The 15,911-nt window shown below is 44.2% G+C and overlaps 1 protein-coding gene across 1 annotated transcript in view; it reads right to left on the bottom strand.

Annotated features, from left to right (window-relative positions):
* The window catches only part of EFCAB12 (EF-hand calcium binding domain 12), a 74,279-nt gene that overhangs the window by 42,610 nt on the left and 15,758 nt on the right, over positions 1–15,911 (bottom strand). The window contains exon 5 of the mRNA XM_085624467.1: positions 12,134–12,414. Within this exon, the coding sequence (XP_085480593.1) occupies positions 12,134–12,414 (281 nt within the window). The remainder of the gene's footprint in view (positions 1–12,133; positions 12,415–15,911) is intronic.

Raw genomic sequence — 15,911 nt, 5'->3', positions numbered from 1 at the left:
GAAAAGGTACATTTATGATCTAACTGCCCCAGATATTTTAGAACACATATTGTACTGGGACAGAAACATCGATGACATCTTTGCAATTTGGACTGGTAACTCTGAGCTCTTAAATGTATTATTTGAACATCTTAACAGGAACACATATAATTTAACCTTCACACATAATGTTAGCTCTAGGCAAATTGAATTTTTGGATGTCATACTATACGCAAAACAAACCAAAATTGCCTCTAAACTGTTTAGAAAACCTGCAGCCTGTAACTCAGTCCTACATGCGGAGACTGCACATCCAGCTGCCCAGATCAACGCTATTCCATTGGGGGAAATGACACGTCTGCGGAGAAGTTGCAGCGATGATCACATTTTCATGAAGGAACTGGATTTATTGGAATCACGGTTCAAGAGTAGGGGCTATTCTGAGGGCACCTTATTAAAGGCACCCACCAAGATCATCAAGACCGAACATACCTCACTAAAGTAAAGTGAGTTACGTTTGACCCTGATCACGAGATTTTCTGCACAAAGCCAAAACATTTACAAAATACTGATCAAACATTGGCACATACTGGAGTTGGAACCCACTATGAAAAACGATGTATCCCAGAGACCTACGATAACATACAGCAGGCGTGTTACACTAAATTGTTTATTATACCCCAGTTATGCCACACTAGGCTCCCAAGACAATGTGGGCACACGGTTACTGGAGAAACAAAGGGGTTTCTTTAAATGCACAAGATGTAATGTGTGCAAATATGCCACGGATAAGATTACGTGTTTCCAATATAACACCAGGTTCAGACATTACATACAGCAACATATCACTTGCAATACCAAATTTGTGATTTACTGTATAGTATGCTCATGTCAAAAAATATATGTGGGCAGTACCATCAGACCTCTGAAGGAGCGTATACAAAAACACATAAAGGCAATCAGAAACAACAATACGAATTACCCTTTGGCATTTGTTGGACTTGGCCCTTTTTGCAGGGTCATCCCTAAACTTTTTGCCTTTCTCCTAGCCTTTTCTCTGACATGGTGTTGGTGGTTTTAGGCCTCTGGGCACTTTAGCACTGCTGTCCAGTGTAAAGTGCGTGTGATCTCTGTGTTACATATGGTAAGATTGGTCTACACCTATTTGGCCTATTTAATTTACCTGTCAGTCCCTTGTAAAGTGCTATCTCATATACCCAGGGCTGGTAAATTAAATGCTACTGGTGGGCTTGCAGCGCTGATTGCGCTACCCAACAAAGTAGCCTAGCAAATCTATCTCAGGCCCCTGCCATTGCAGGGCCTGTGCACGCAGTGTTACTGCCACTGTGACGTGGCACCTAAAGTGTGTGCCATGTCTGTGACCCCCCTTTTACTACATGTCAGTCACCCCTAAGGTAGGCCCTATGGGCAGAGTGCATTGTAGGTAAAAGATAGGACATGTACCTTAAATTTGGGACATGTCCTGGTAGTGACAAACAACCAGTTTGGTTTCTCATTACTGTGGGGCTGCACTCCCATAGGAATGCATTGAGGATTCCCGATAAGTGTTTCAGTGGTAATTCCTGATATGAGAGGAGCAGCGTGGTCAAGTTTAGTATATATGAAATTGTCATAATAAATGCTGCACAATGGAGTGCACATATTTATTATAACTATTTTAGAAATGGCACTTTTAGAAGTTGGCATTTCTGTGTGCTATGTGTCTGCCTGCCTGGTGTGAATTGCATGTCTGGCTTTTGAGTGACAGGGGCTGGTGAGGTGTGTGTGGCTCCAGGAGGGGCAGAGTGAGTCAGCACTAGGCTTAATAGGACATCTACATTTGGAGTAGTGGGAGGAGTAGTCACCTGACCCTGAATAGGATTGTGCCTGCCCTGTACAATGCTGGCTCCGCCCCCTGTGGTGTGTCTGATCACAGAGCCCCCACCTGACAAGGGGGAAGAGGAGCCTGGTAAACAGAGTGCACCAATTCCCCCCTGAACCAGTTTTTGCTGGTTCCCCCAAGCCCTGTCCCACTGCAGACAAAGGAATGTGTAGTATAAGTATAGGGGCTGTGACCCCATCATGGTGTGCTTGTTCTGACACTGGGGGCTACTGCTGCTGGGCTCCAGGAGGAACCGTCACGAGGGACTGCCTCCCTGCTGGAGGGCCCTGTGTGCTGGCCTGCCTGGGCCCAGCCTTGTGCCCCCTGAACTTTGCCCTGGACTTAGCGCCTTGTGAGTGCTAGATTGCTTTATTGCTGGATTCCTTGCCCAGCCTTGTGCCCCAAAAACTTCGCTGGCTGGAGCTGTGGCTCCTAGCGCCTCGTGAGCGCTACATTCTAATTGCCTGAGGACGAGAGGTGTGTGAGCCCTGCAGTGCTGAGCTGCACATCCTGGAGAGGGAATCCCCGGCGTAGGGATTCCCCCGCATTTCAAGGGAGGAGCAGGTGCCCACCCCGCGTTTTGCCCAACCAAGCGGGAGCCCACCCCGCTTTATGCTTTTGACTGACGGCGGGTGCCCACCCCGAATTGCCACTATGTTGGCGGGTGCCCACCCCGCATTGCCGCAGTGTTGGCGGGTGCCAGGAAGTCACCACCGCGGCCTGATCCTAAACCCGGAAGTCAGGCACCCCTGCCTGACTGTGGGCGGGAGTTGCGGCCGGAAGCCAGGAGAAGCCGGGCTGCGTGCAGGAGGGAGGACGGGAGCCTACTCCGCCTCCCAGGGCATCCCAGGCCCAACGAAGAAGTCCGGAGAGTCCCCGGAAGCCAGGAGGAGCCTGGCTGTGTGTAGGGCCGGTGCCCCCTTTCCCTGAGTGGAGCTGAGAGCCGGCCTGGTGGCATCCCGGACAAAGCCCCGGTGAGTTGGAGCTCTTGGAAGCAGATCGCCTGACAAAGAGAGGAGTCCAGAGGAGACTCTGCCCCACCACAGAAGAGCCCCGGTGAGTGGGGCTACACTTTGGTTGTTCTTGGTGCCAGTTGCACCGGAGGAACCCCCTGCGAGGGGAGGGGGCTCACAGAGCACTGTTGGCGCCAAGTGGGTGCCACTGCCTGAGCGGACCTGCAGGAGAGCGGGCCACTCCAACGTTGTGGGCAATTTTGTGGACAGAGCCCCAGAGTGGGGCCCCAGAGCACTGTTGCTCACTTTCTAGCCACAGCTGCACCGCAGGAGAGAGTGGACAGCTGCAACGTTGCGCATATTTGTTTAGAGAGTCCCAGTGGGGACCCAGAGAGGCCCAGAGGGCACAGTGAGTGCCAGTGGCCACAATTTCCTTCACAACTGCACAGCAATTAGTGGCAGCTGCAACGTTTAGGCCAGTGCAATTGCGCACTTTTTGATTCTGCTGCAGTGGTAGCACGCCCTGACATTATGGACATAGGGCATTTGAGCCCTCTGAGAAGGCCAGGGGGACAGTGTTAGGTTGATAGGGCGCCAGGCCCTAATGTGATTTATGTGGTGCCCAGGAGATGTGTTTTATGCACCATGATTTGTGCCTCTGATTATGTTTAGGAGGTTATTCCGTAATCTGAGGTTTATGCGTGTGAGGTTATTCTCTACTGTGATTTATGCCTCTAATCTGTGATTTATGCTTATGAGGTTATTGCATACTGTGTTTATGCTGGTGAGGATATTATGGTCTAATGTGTTTAGGCTCTCGAGGTTGCACAGAATTTATTTTAAGCCTGATGTGATGCTGATTGCATACTATGATTTATGTTGCAGGATATAATGCTGAGTACGGTATTTTGCCAGTCATTACTGGTTGTGTTCTACATTTATTATTTGTGCTTGTGATGGTTCTGACAGTGGCCCAATTGGCCCTGTCATGTGTATATAATCCCCTGTAAGTATTGCCTAGTGCCAGTTGGCACAGTGTAGATTGTGTGATTATTCCAATGTTTTTATGATAATACAAAGGCTATTTTTATATATAACCTTGTGTGGAGTTCCTTTTCTGGTGTGCCTAGTATGTTGTGTGTGTATTGCGCAAACGCTTTACACATTGCCTCTGGGATAAGCCTGACTGCTCGTGCCAAGCTACCAAGGGGGTGAGCAGGGGTTATCTTCAGCGTGTAATTCCCTTGCCCTGACTAGAGTGGTGGTTTCTGCCTGGCTTAGGCGCAAGCCCTAACCAACCAGAAATCCCATTTCTAACAGCATTACATTACAACACAATGCACGCAGGTTCTGAAATGCTCAACATCATATTTCATGCGCTGGCACACACCAGGGCCAAACTAAGACGGGGTGGGGGGCAGAACCCTAACCTTCTGAAAAGAAGAAACAAAATGAATAATTAAATTGAGGGCATGGAGCTAGGTCTGAATACTGATAGGGAACTGAATGTGTTCTTAAGAGATTGAGTTACCTGTAAGATGACAATGAATCGGACACATTATGTGATTTGTAATGGGAAATAACTACTGCCATTAATAATTGTCTATTGTTTCCAAAATAATTCTTGTCATCTACCTACCATTGCATGTGCAATATGGCTGTACATGAACTGTATAGTTTCTCCTGAACCTTCTGATGCGCAAGTTTATGACTTGTTCAGGCTAAGAATAAGATTCCGAATATACATGTCAGAAAGGATATCGCCTCTCTGTTCACCACTAGAAACTAGTCTGGGAACTATCTCTTCACATCTGTCACTTCTGAATTATAATCTTTTTTATTGTTGTCTTTTTAACCAACTAACCAACCACAATTACTCTTATCTTCCATTGGTCTTCAGGCCGTGCTTCTTCCCCTACAATCCTGAGTTATGGGGACATACAAGACGGTGCTCAATGATTAACGGACAACCAATATACAAGTTAAACTGGCTTTTCTATAACACTTTTTATTTAAATTTTTTTGCATCTTTTATATAGCGCGAATTCGATTTATGCGAGGTCAACATGCAATATCAAGCATCCTCTTGCAAGTCACTCTTGGTCCAAAATTATGACTGACAATTGTTGCAATAGCCACCATTGTCTGAAATTAGATAAATAAGTGTTTTAGGACTCTTTGACACGATATACAAACCAAAATGGGTTAAACAACTATGGCGACTGCCATACACTGAAACGCAGCCCACATGTGTAGTCCTTGTTTCATTTCTGGTCCTTAAAAACAGAAATGTATTTATTTTTTTATGTTATTTTGAAGGTTTTATATAGCGCTGGCAAGACCCAGAGGTATCAGAGTGCTTTACAAGATAAGGATAGTATAAGGCACATAGGGTATAAAAGCATATGAAAGGTAGTGCAACAAAAATTGAAATATACAAAGTACAAACAACATGAGCATTATACAAAACCAGAAAAATAGACAGGGGCAGGAGCTATACATTTAAGTAATTAGGTAAATGGTGAAACAGGAGAACAGGGTATATAATTACTGAACAAATATAGTGTGATAGATAAGAAATCAGGAGTAGGACACAGGTTAGGAACCCCAATAATAATTGAGGAGGTGGGTTTTGAGGTCTTTTTTGAAACTAGAATAGGAGGGATTACAGCGCAGGTTTTTTGGGAGGGCATTCCAGATAATAGGGACATTGCCAGAGAAGGAGCGAGATTGTGTAGCTTTCTTTTTATACAGAGGTGGGATTAGGAGTAGGGTGTTGGTGCTTCTCAGAGGTCGAGTGGAGCCCGCAGTGTGGAGTTTCTTTGAGAGGTAATGCGGAGTGTTTTGGTGGAGGACTTTATGAGTAATGCAGGCGGTTTTGTAGGCAGATCTGCCTTCGATAGGGAGCCATTTAAGAGATTTGAGAGCCGGGGAGATATGATCGAAACGTTTGCAGTCCGTGATGAGCCTGGCAGCAAGGTTGAGCACAGCTCTGATTGGAGCTAGGTGTACCTTGGGGATTCCATTAAGGATGGCATTAGCATAATCAATACGTGACAGAACAAGCGACTGAACTACGAGTTTGAAATCATCGGTGGGTATGAATGGTTTGATTTTCTTGAGGTGACGGAGAGTGAAGAGGGCAGAGTTTTTGATGTGAACATTAAGGGTTAGGGCGTTGTCGATAGTGATGCCAAGAGATTTGACGGAGTTGGACAGGGTGAGTGAGCAATTGAGTGCATTGAGGTCAGGGATCCATGATTGAACGGGTAGAGGGTTATTTTTGGGGGAGAAGAGAATGATTTCGGTTTTGTTAGGGTTTAGTTTGAGATGATTGGAATGGAACGAGGTTTGGATCTTGGTAAGGGTGTTTTTCAGGTGTAAGATGTCAGCATGAGTTTTAATCTTGTAATAGATTTGGGTGTCATCGGTGTAGAGGTGCTAATTTATGCCTCCTTGTTAAGAATGAGGGTGAGGGGTTCCATAAGAGGTTAAAGAGGGAGGGAGATAGAATAGATCCTAGGGGGACTCCAAGGGAGACAGGAGTGGGGGTAGAGAGACAGTTTTGAATTTTGATTTGCTGAGTACGGTGTTGTAGATAAGAGATGAACCATTTGTAGGCGGTGCCATTAAGGCCGAAACGGGTCCTAAGCACATTAAGTAGGGCTGAATGGTTGACTGTATCGAATGCTGCGGAGAGATCAAGAAGTATAAGAAGGCAGGTCTCGCCATTGTCAAGTGATTGATGGATGTCATCTATGACATTGAGCATTGCCGTTTCGGTGCTGCAGCCTTTTCTGAAGCCAGATTGAAAGGGGTCGAGAAGGTTGAAATTTTCTATGTGTTTGTCTAGTTGTAGTAGGACACATTTTTCAAGTACCTTTGAGAGAAGGGGGAGGTTAGTGATGGGGCGGAGATTATTTAGGTCATTGGGGTTAGCATTGGGGTTTTTGATTATGGGCGAGATTTGACCAAGCTGAAGGGAGGAGGGGACACAGCCCGTGGAGAGAGAGGTGTTGATGATTTTGGTCCAGAATGGGGTGATGATGTGCTTAAGGGCAGGGACAAGGTTGGAGAGTATTGGGTCTTTTGTGTGGGAGGACGGTTTTAGATTGCCAATTATATTGAGGACTTCAAGCTCAGTGACGGGGAGAAAGTTGAGCAAGGAGGCATTGTTATTAAGTTGAGATTTAGGGGAGTTGGTTACTGGAGATGTGGAAGGTGGGAGGACTGTGGAGTGGTGGGGGGGTATGAAAATGGGCGGGTGAGGAGGCTCGCTGGGGAGCGGTAGGATAGAGGGCAGAGGAGTGAGAGTGTCGTCTGGAAGGGGGGGTGTGGAGTAGGCATTAGAGGTGAGGACAGTGTTAGATTGGGAGTTGGAGGATAGTTGTGTGGGAAGGAAGGATTGGTCAATTTTGGCAATTTTTTCCGAGAAGAAGTGGGCAATTTCTTCACATCTGTCTGATGAGGCTGTCATATTTGGAGGTGCGGGGGAAGTTTGGTTTCGGATGATTTTGAAGAGTTCCCTGGGTCTGTTTTTGGCACGGTCAAGTTGAGTGTGGAAGAAGGATGCCTTTTCCTTGAGGATGTGTTTTTGTAAGTGGATCTGGCATGTCTGAGAAGTGCAAGATGGGAGGGTGAGGGATGGTGTCACCAGGTTCTTTCCGACAGTCTGAGTGCCTGTCTCTCATTATTTATCTCTGTATTAAACCAAGACTTTGACGAAGATCGCTAAAAGGTCTAACTATTGTTGGGAGTGCTTTGGTATTGTGATCATAATTTTTGGAAAACATTTGAGTTACATTGATCCTTGGATTTTGCGAACAGTCCAGAGGTTTCATATAGAGTTTTATGTCACTCAGGTTCAGACTATATTGCAGATTCCAATTCAGTTTTACCGGCAAGGGATGGAGTTGATTTCTTTGGACGTACAAACGTTACTCCAGAAAAGGGCTATGGAGCCTTATTTGTTACAGTTATGCAAGCAATCCTTAGCACACGTACTAGTAGTATACAGTTAAATTCTGACGTGTTTTCACAGTGCAATTCAATCCAGATTTACAGAAGAAATGATTTAGTCTTTTTCTTCCAGATGGTTCTTTTATTCATTGGTAGTCTTCTCCGTGGTACATAACACCCGTCGTGACGCCCGTCTTAAGCCCGTCTTAAGACCGGGAAACCAGGGACGGGCGTCACAACGGGTCTACTCTCAGTTGAATAAGTACTGAGAAGTAACTGAATCTCGCCAAGGATTATATTATCAAGTAACAAGTGACGCCATTACCGCAGAAACCATAGGTGGTTTGGAATTATCACCACCTACTAAATATATTTATCAAGCCAAGAATAGCCTTGAAAAAGTCGCGGGACTACATTCCCTAGTTGCGACGAAACACGTGTTGGCTGGCTGTTATATACCACGGAGAAGACTACCAATGAATAAAAGAACCATCTGGAAGAAAAAGACTAAATCATTTCTTCTGTAATCTGGATTGAATTGCACTGTGAAAACACGTCAGAATTTAACTGTATACTACTAGTACGTGTGCTAAGGATTGCTTGCATAACTGTATTGAGCAGAGGCTCATAATTCTGGGAAGTCAGGCGGTACTTCCCACCTTATAGCACCGTCAATCTATTAATTCAGGACTTAATAACATATGTAAATTTTCCCTGTGGCGCCTTTACCTAAACCCAAAACCCCATTGACAGCATTTCACCTTATTTGTTACACCCAGAGCAATTTGTTCTTAATTCATAAGATGAACAAGAAGTTCTGGCCAGTAATATATCTGAAAAATCTCAATCAGTTTTTCCTTTATAGCCCCTTCAAAATGGAAATAGTAGTCAGTCTCAGAGATATTCTCCTTCCTGGGGACTTGATAGTGCAGTCTGGATTGAAGGATGCATATTTGGCATTACCAATTTGTCACAATCACAAGTGTCTGAAGTTTATTTGGTTAGGGCAGGGATACATGTTAATGTCCCTTCTATTCAGTCTATCCTCAGCTCCACGTTGCTTTACCAAACTGATAAAATCAATTGCAGCAATTCTCAGGGAGTCAGAATCTTGGTATATTTGATATTGATGATATTCGTAGGCCAGGAAAATAATTTATTGTTGGAGCAGATAGAGATGGCCTTAGAATGAATCCATTACCAAGGCTTTTCTGCAAATGTGGAAAAATCCGATCTGGAACCTTAAAAAAAGATGGAAGACTGTAGGTTATTAGTAGACTCAGACAAAGAGATCCTTTTACCCCCAGAGGCACAGTGAAAGGAAATAAAGAAAAAGTTGAAGATGACATTGGCTCTGCAGCAGGTTTCTCTCCCACATTTGGTGAGCATGGTGGGCCTCTATCCAAGCAAACATTCCAGGACACATTTACTATGGAGCTTTCCAACGGCTAAAAATAAGGTATTTACATTAGGGCCTAGCATACTCGGAGATGGTTCCGTTAGACATGGAAGCAAAAGAGAAAATAAACTAGTGGTTATGCCATATAGACACATAAAGGCCACCTTTCCTACTTCGCCCGATCTACTCTTGGAATCAGATGCAAATATCTGGGGTTGGAGCCTCAGGTGGACGAATATGGTGCAGGAGGGAGTTGTCAATGCATATACATTGTTTAGAGCTTCTTGAAGGCTTTTTGAAGTTCAGAGTCTGATAACAGGCAAGGTAAAGTATGCAGTTCTCATATGTATGGACAGTCTGACAGCAGTAAGGTACATAAACACATTGGGGAGCACAGGGTCCAGGCCTCTAGTAGAATTTGCCATGGCACTTTGGGAGTTTTGTCTCTGCCAAGGGATATCTCTAAAAACAGAACATTTGCCAGGGACACACAGCTGGTTAGCAGATTGATATTCAAGGAACCTCTATGATGCCAACAACTAGCATCTGAATGGGCAGACCTAACCATGGCTTAGGGTCCATTCAACATAGACCTATTGCCTGTAGGCTAACAGCTCAGTTCAACAGATATTTCAGTTGGCGGCCGGATCTGAAAGCTTTAGCGACAGACTATTTTTCTGCAGAAGTGGTCACATGAAAATCACTATACTTTTCTGTCTTTTAATCATAATACACAGGATTGCACAGCAGGTGGGCAGGCAGTCACCAAGGGAGGTCCTGATAGCACCACTATGCACAACACAACCTTGGTATCCCTCCACTCAGAGCCTGAGGAGGATTACCCAATTCCCACAATTACTGAGGCCCCTTGGGGGCAATACCATAAGCTTGCTCTGGGGAGCGACCTGAAACTGGTGGCATAGAACCTTTCAGGTTGCTCCAAGACATGCCAGGACTTTTGGAGTCTACTTCAGGATATATCAAAGCCTCATGGGCACAAGATACATTTAAAGCATATGATTCAGCCTGGGAAGTTTGGAATGGCAGGTGCATGGATCCTATTTCATCAGATGTCATAGGAATTGTACATTTCTTGGCCTTTCTAGTGGCTGGTCAAAAGTCTTGTGGGGCTTTTAATGGGTACAGGTCAGTGACAATAAACAGGACATCAAAGAGTTTATGGTAAACTGGATAGGGAATACCTTTTGATTTGCAGGTTGATAAAGGGGATTACATATGCAAATCCTACTAAACCCAGCTATTCCGTGTTATGGGATGTGAATTTGGCATTACAAATGTTCCAATTATGGAGTTATAATGATAATTTTTTTTCTTTGAAGTTTATTATCGGGCAAGTTGGTTATTCTACTTTGTCTAGTATCATTTAGGAGGGTCTCAGATGTTAGATCTTTGGATGTTTCTACAATGCATTTCTCACCGATTGAGGTTGACTTTACCATTAAAAGGAGTACCAAGAATGCCTCTACCTCTATAGAGTTTCCTTTATTCACCTAGCGCCCTAGATTGTGTTGTGAAGTGCATTGAGCATTATGTAGAGGTGACTGAAGCCCTTATAACCTTTGCCCTGCAGTTATTGATTGCATTATGCATACTGTTCTCTCTGGTGTCCACAACCACCCTAAGGAGATGGGTTAAGGGGTCAATGGCGCGTGTGGGGGTGAACACAGGCCGTTGTGGGACTCACTCAGCCCAGAGTGCCATCGCATCAAGAGCAGTGGCTAGATTACAGGATATCCTTAAATCAGAAGACTGGTCTAGAGTGTCAACGTTTAAGACTTTTTATTGTAAACTAGTTCATTACGCGGCATTGACAGTTGGAGCGAAAGATCAAAGAAGCAAATCTTATTGTACTTGCTCTGAAATATGCACACACATGCATATAATTGCTAGTATGTAAATTAAATTTACAAAAGGATTGCAGGAGTAAAACGTGAGGAAAATGATGGTGCAGCCAGCTTTCCAGGAGTACACCAGTTACAGGGAACCCTCTGTGAATCCCCCCCAAAAATGAAACCATAATTGTAAATCTATGCCAAATGCAACAGGAAACCTAGAAGGAAATTTACAATTTTGTTTGTGAATTGTACCCGAAATATTTGTGTTCTGAATTGGACTACATCGGGCCAGTGCACAGATTGACAGCCTCTTTGGCATTTTCGTGCTCTTGAGTTAATTGCAGGCGTAAGCATTTCACTTGGGGTTTGTTTATCAAGAGATTAGGCCAACCTTTTTTATGGCAGGCATAAAATATGATCTCAGGAAAGGTTACCGTATTGCTCCACATTACCAAGGGCGCAGTGCTTCGGTCCTAGTGTTTCATTTAACAAGCAAATGCATTCTGGGACTTGTATTCCTAGTTTGCCTCAGTTCATCCAATTGAACTAACATACCTGAAAACAATAATTTATAAAAGAAAATTTCAGGGCTGAAGCAGTGCATCCTTGGTGATGAAGCCATCTGGTACCCTTATCTTAGTGTGAGATTTGTGGTTTCTGAGTTTTTTGCTCCTGACAATGAGTTTAACAAGCGTAATAGAGAATGATTTGCAGCGATTGGGGGGATTTTTCTCCAGGTCATGTAATGGAAAACAGACCTTAAAATCATTTGTAAAACATATACTAGATATCTAAACATAGAAATCCAAGACAATGCATAAGCAAACTTGAAAATGCAGTATTTTCGCAATTTGAGTTGTAGAAAAAAAAGTCTAAAAATAATCCTATCTTTCACGCTTGAAAAGTGGAAGGAATGTCTTGTGCAAACACAGCAAAACTGTGTGAAATCGATTAGTAGCTTGTTTGTCCCAGTGCAAAGTCTGTTTGCTCCAATCCCTATTACCCAGACAGCTAAAATGGTGCAAAGAGAGTTGCCTGTTTATTTCACCAGTACAAAGTTTCTGCATTACCGGCCCTATCCCTTAATCTGGCATTGCACACCTACCTTCCTTCTCCTTCTCCTCTCTCTGTACATCTTCCCAATCTCCTCCATGTCTTCGTAGGTCAGTGGCCTTCCTTCCTCTAAGTTGATAGCGGGTGGCTCGAGTAGTCCAGACCACCTTCCTGTTGAGCTGGGACTACTTTGCAGTTCCGGTGGCATTGGCGTGAGTCCTTGAGACCGTCCCAGGAAGCCGTAAGCTGATTTTGGGAGTTCATCCAGTGGCGGGCTGATGTTTTCAGAAATACCTTCTTGGATGATAAGGTTCGTGGAGGGTTCACTTGTTCCTTTTAGGGAGAGTGAAAAGCTCTGTTATAACCCACATGAAAAAAGCATCGGCCAATAGATGTTCTACAGATTAGTGAACTGCTTGATACTTCGTCCTGACCCCTTGAAATGGACAGCATAAGAGCGGCCTAGCTGCATATAAGTTTTAGGGGGCTGGTCATCTCATTCAACACTGATGATCAGCTACATACTCTAGAAGCACATACAAAGAAGCAACGTTTATGAGAAAATATGATGGCACTGGTTTCGAGTTAATTGGTAATGGAAAACCTTCTTATTTGTGAAAGAAGTGTTAAAGCCAAAGGAAAATCAATCAATGGAATTTCATCCACCAAAGGGATAATGTGGTGGAGTAAATTCCACCAGTGGATTATCCTCCGATTTAGCACTTACTGCAGAAAAAATTGAATTTTGCATAAATATCCCAGCAGGCCCTAGATCACACGCCTGTTGCAGCTTTTCTAATATTTGTCATTATTACGTTCTTCATCTCTGAAAGCATGTTTTGAGATACACATACTGATCTCAGTAAAGGACCACAGCTCACAGCTTCAATTTGTACTTGTTGAACGTCCTTCAATATGGAAAGAAAATTATGGGTACTGCAAATTACAGTACAAGTGAAGGATATAAAAAAGAAATCCACTAGGAACCTCTGTCTAAAATTGAGTCCATTTTACACTGATAGGATTTGCACAATAAGTCATTAACATACCAACTAATTATTCTAAAGGGATCAGGGTCTAGGGAAGATAACAATAATCTGGGTCAGTATCTTCACCATCTAGCTTTGGGAAGACCTTCCATTTACAATGATCCTAGAATGAACATGGTCATTTTGGTATCCAAGACCATAATAAAAAAACAGATTTAAAAATGTTTTCCAAGTGCATTTTCACAAGTAGTCTAGGGCCCTTACCTTTCTGTACCCGGGTTATACATTATTTAAGCAGGTGGTAAAACACAGTGAACAAACCTCTCTAAAGAAAATGTTCTTGAAATGTCTTCAAGAACAACAAAAAAGTGGTTGAGTGAGTGATAGGGAGTTTCACTTGTGTAGCATGAAATTGCAACCGAACTCCATCTGGAGAGTGGGATATGGCTTCAATATCCAGTAAATACAGAGACGTGCAGATTTTGGTGCAGCCAGCACCAAAATTGGCATGTTATAAGCCATTTTGCAGAGGTGAACTCAAAATAGGTGATAGTTATCACAGCTGTTAAATTCCGATCCCCAGGATATCAGATTTTAGCTTGTGCAATAATTAGCTCATATGGATCCAGGCTACTCGTAATAAGGTCTTAAAGCTATTGAGAACAGGACATAACATACACAGAGTTAAACAGTGAATAACTGATGCAGGGAGGCAAACTTACTAGGTACAGAGCCAGCCCATAAACAAAAATATATATTTTGAGATATTCTCTTCTTTTTTAGGGTTAGGGGAAGAGTGCATTTTTGGTTCATTTGGCTTGTGCCTGTGTTCAAAGAAACATACACTAAATGGTGACGGGAGGAGCCAATTTGATCTTCTATAAGTTTTAAATGTTAGACAGGACAAAGGCCATGTGGGGAACTAAGAGCTTTGATAGCAGTAAAATATTTGCCTAAGTTGTGACCAACAATTAGCTACAACATAGGAGCCCATTCAATAATGGACAAAGCAGGATATTCCACTGCTATTTCTCCTCTAATTTTAGAGTCTTTATTTGAGGAAAAAAATGAAGTAATAACCACTGGCAACGTGGATACGTCAGGACGCACTCCTTTGGGGGATCCGATGGGACCCAGGGTGGGAAGATATTGTGTCCCTCTATGCGATGACATACTGCTCGGGACTCTGCATCATCTGGTGCAAATCAATAGCCTATCCGCTATCACAAAAGGGGCTATCACTAGATGGGAAATGGTTGGATATAAGTACCTGGGCATCTTTGTGAATATGAACAAGGAGTTATTTATCTTTGAAAATCTCACAAAGGTCCTGGATACCTACGGAGCGGATGTGCATCGATGGAAGAAGCTCCCGTTGCTGCTGCTAGGAAGGGCCGCCCTCTACAAGATGATCTACCTGCCAACATTTCTTTACATCCTACAAAACATCCCATTTAAGGTCCCGGAGGGGTTTTTCAAAGCAGTGGATGATGTAACCAAGACCAGACTAGGAAACCTCTGGAGGTTTCCTAACCTGCGTCTCTACTATAGGGTGACCCAGCTCCAGGTATTTTAAGATGAGGCTTTCTCATTCCAACAAGAGCCATCGCTAATTGCAGACGGCAGGAAATGGAACCTGAGGGCTATGTCTGCCGCTTATATGAGGATCGAGAGACTGCACCCCTGCCCTCACTGATTGAGATGGTGGCAAAAATCTGGAAAAGGGCAACAACTGCCCCTAGTTGGAAGGGTAAAGTGATGCTGGAAACCCCACTGTGGGAGGCGGATGTCCTCAACAGGGTATGAGCAATAAAAAATTAGACCTGCTGGGCATTTCCAAAGTGGGAGACGTCTGGCGTGATAATAACTATTTCTGTGCTACAATATCAATATGAGCTGGCAAGCACTCAAGACCTCTGATACCTACAACATCCAAATATCTTATGGAGTTATGGAGATCTGATGAAAGAGATCCCAGAGGAAACCCCCCTGTAGCATAGAATCCTAAGGGCTCCCCTGATTAGTCATGTGGTGTCAATCAATCAATCAGTAGATTTATAGAGCGTTTTTTAGCACTTATGAAGGAATCCAGGCACTGGCAGGGTCCAGCTGATTAGCCTTAATACAAAAAGAGCAATTGATGGACAGAATGCAGAACAATGTCACACATTCACCTCAGTACTGAGATCTGGGCCTAAATCCATCGTTTTTTTGCTCATCATGCTATTCCAACTTGGACCCAGCCATATGCAAATCAGTCTTGACCCTGCGCCCAATGGGAACAGTCCAGCTCGAACTGCCAGGCCAGGTCCTCCCTGGACTGGAAACAAGCATCCTAGGATTAGTTTCGGGCTTCCAGTCCTCATCAGCCAGGATAGCTTGACTCCAGTGGCATGGAGAGCACGGGACCCACGTCTGGGCATACCCGTCCCACTCGGGGTGACAAATGCAAAAACAACAATTGATGGACAGAATGCAGAACATTGTCATACATTCACCCCAGTACAGAGATCTGGGCCTAAATCCATTGTTTTTTTGCTCATCATGCCATTCCAGTTTGGACCCAGCCATATGCCTATCAGTCTTGACCCTGCGCCCAATGGGAACAGTCCAGCCCGACCTGCCAGGCCAGGTCCTCCCTGGACTGGAAACAAGCATTCCTACCATCCTAGGACCAGTTTCGGGCTTTCATCCCTCATTAGCCAGGATAGCTTGACTCTAGTGGCATGGAGAGCATGGGACCCACGTCTGGGCATACCCGTCCCACTTGGGGTGACAAATGCAAAAACAATTGATGGCAGGGTATGTCCAGACGTGGGTCCCTTTCTCACTTTGCCACTG

The sequence above is a fragment of the Triturus cristatus genome, chromosome 9 (assembly GCF_964204655.1).
Source record: "Triturus cristatus chromosome 9, aTriCri1.1, whole genome shotgun sequence".
Lineage (NCBI taxonomy): Eukaryota > Metazoa > Chordata > Amphibia > Caudata > Salamandridae > Triturus > Triturus cristatus.
The sequence above is the reverse complement of the archived record's forward strand: the minus strand, read 5'-3'. Positions and strand labels throughout refer to the sequence as shown.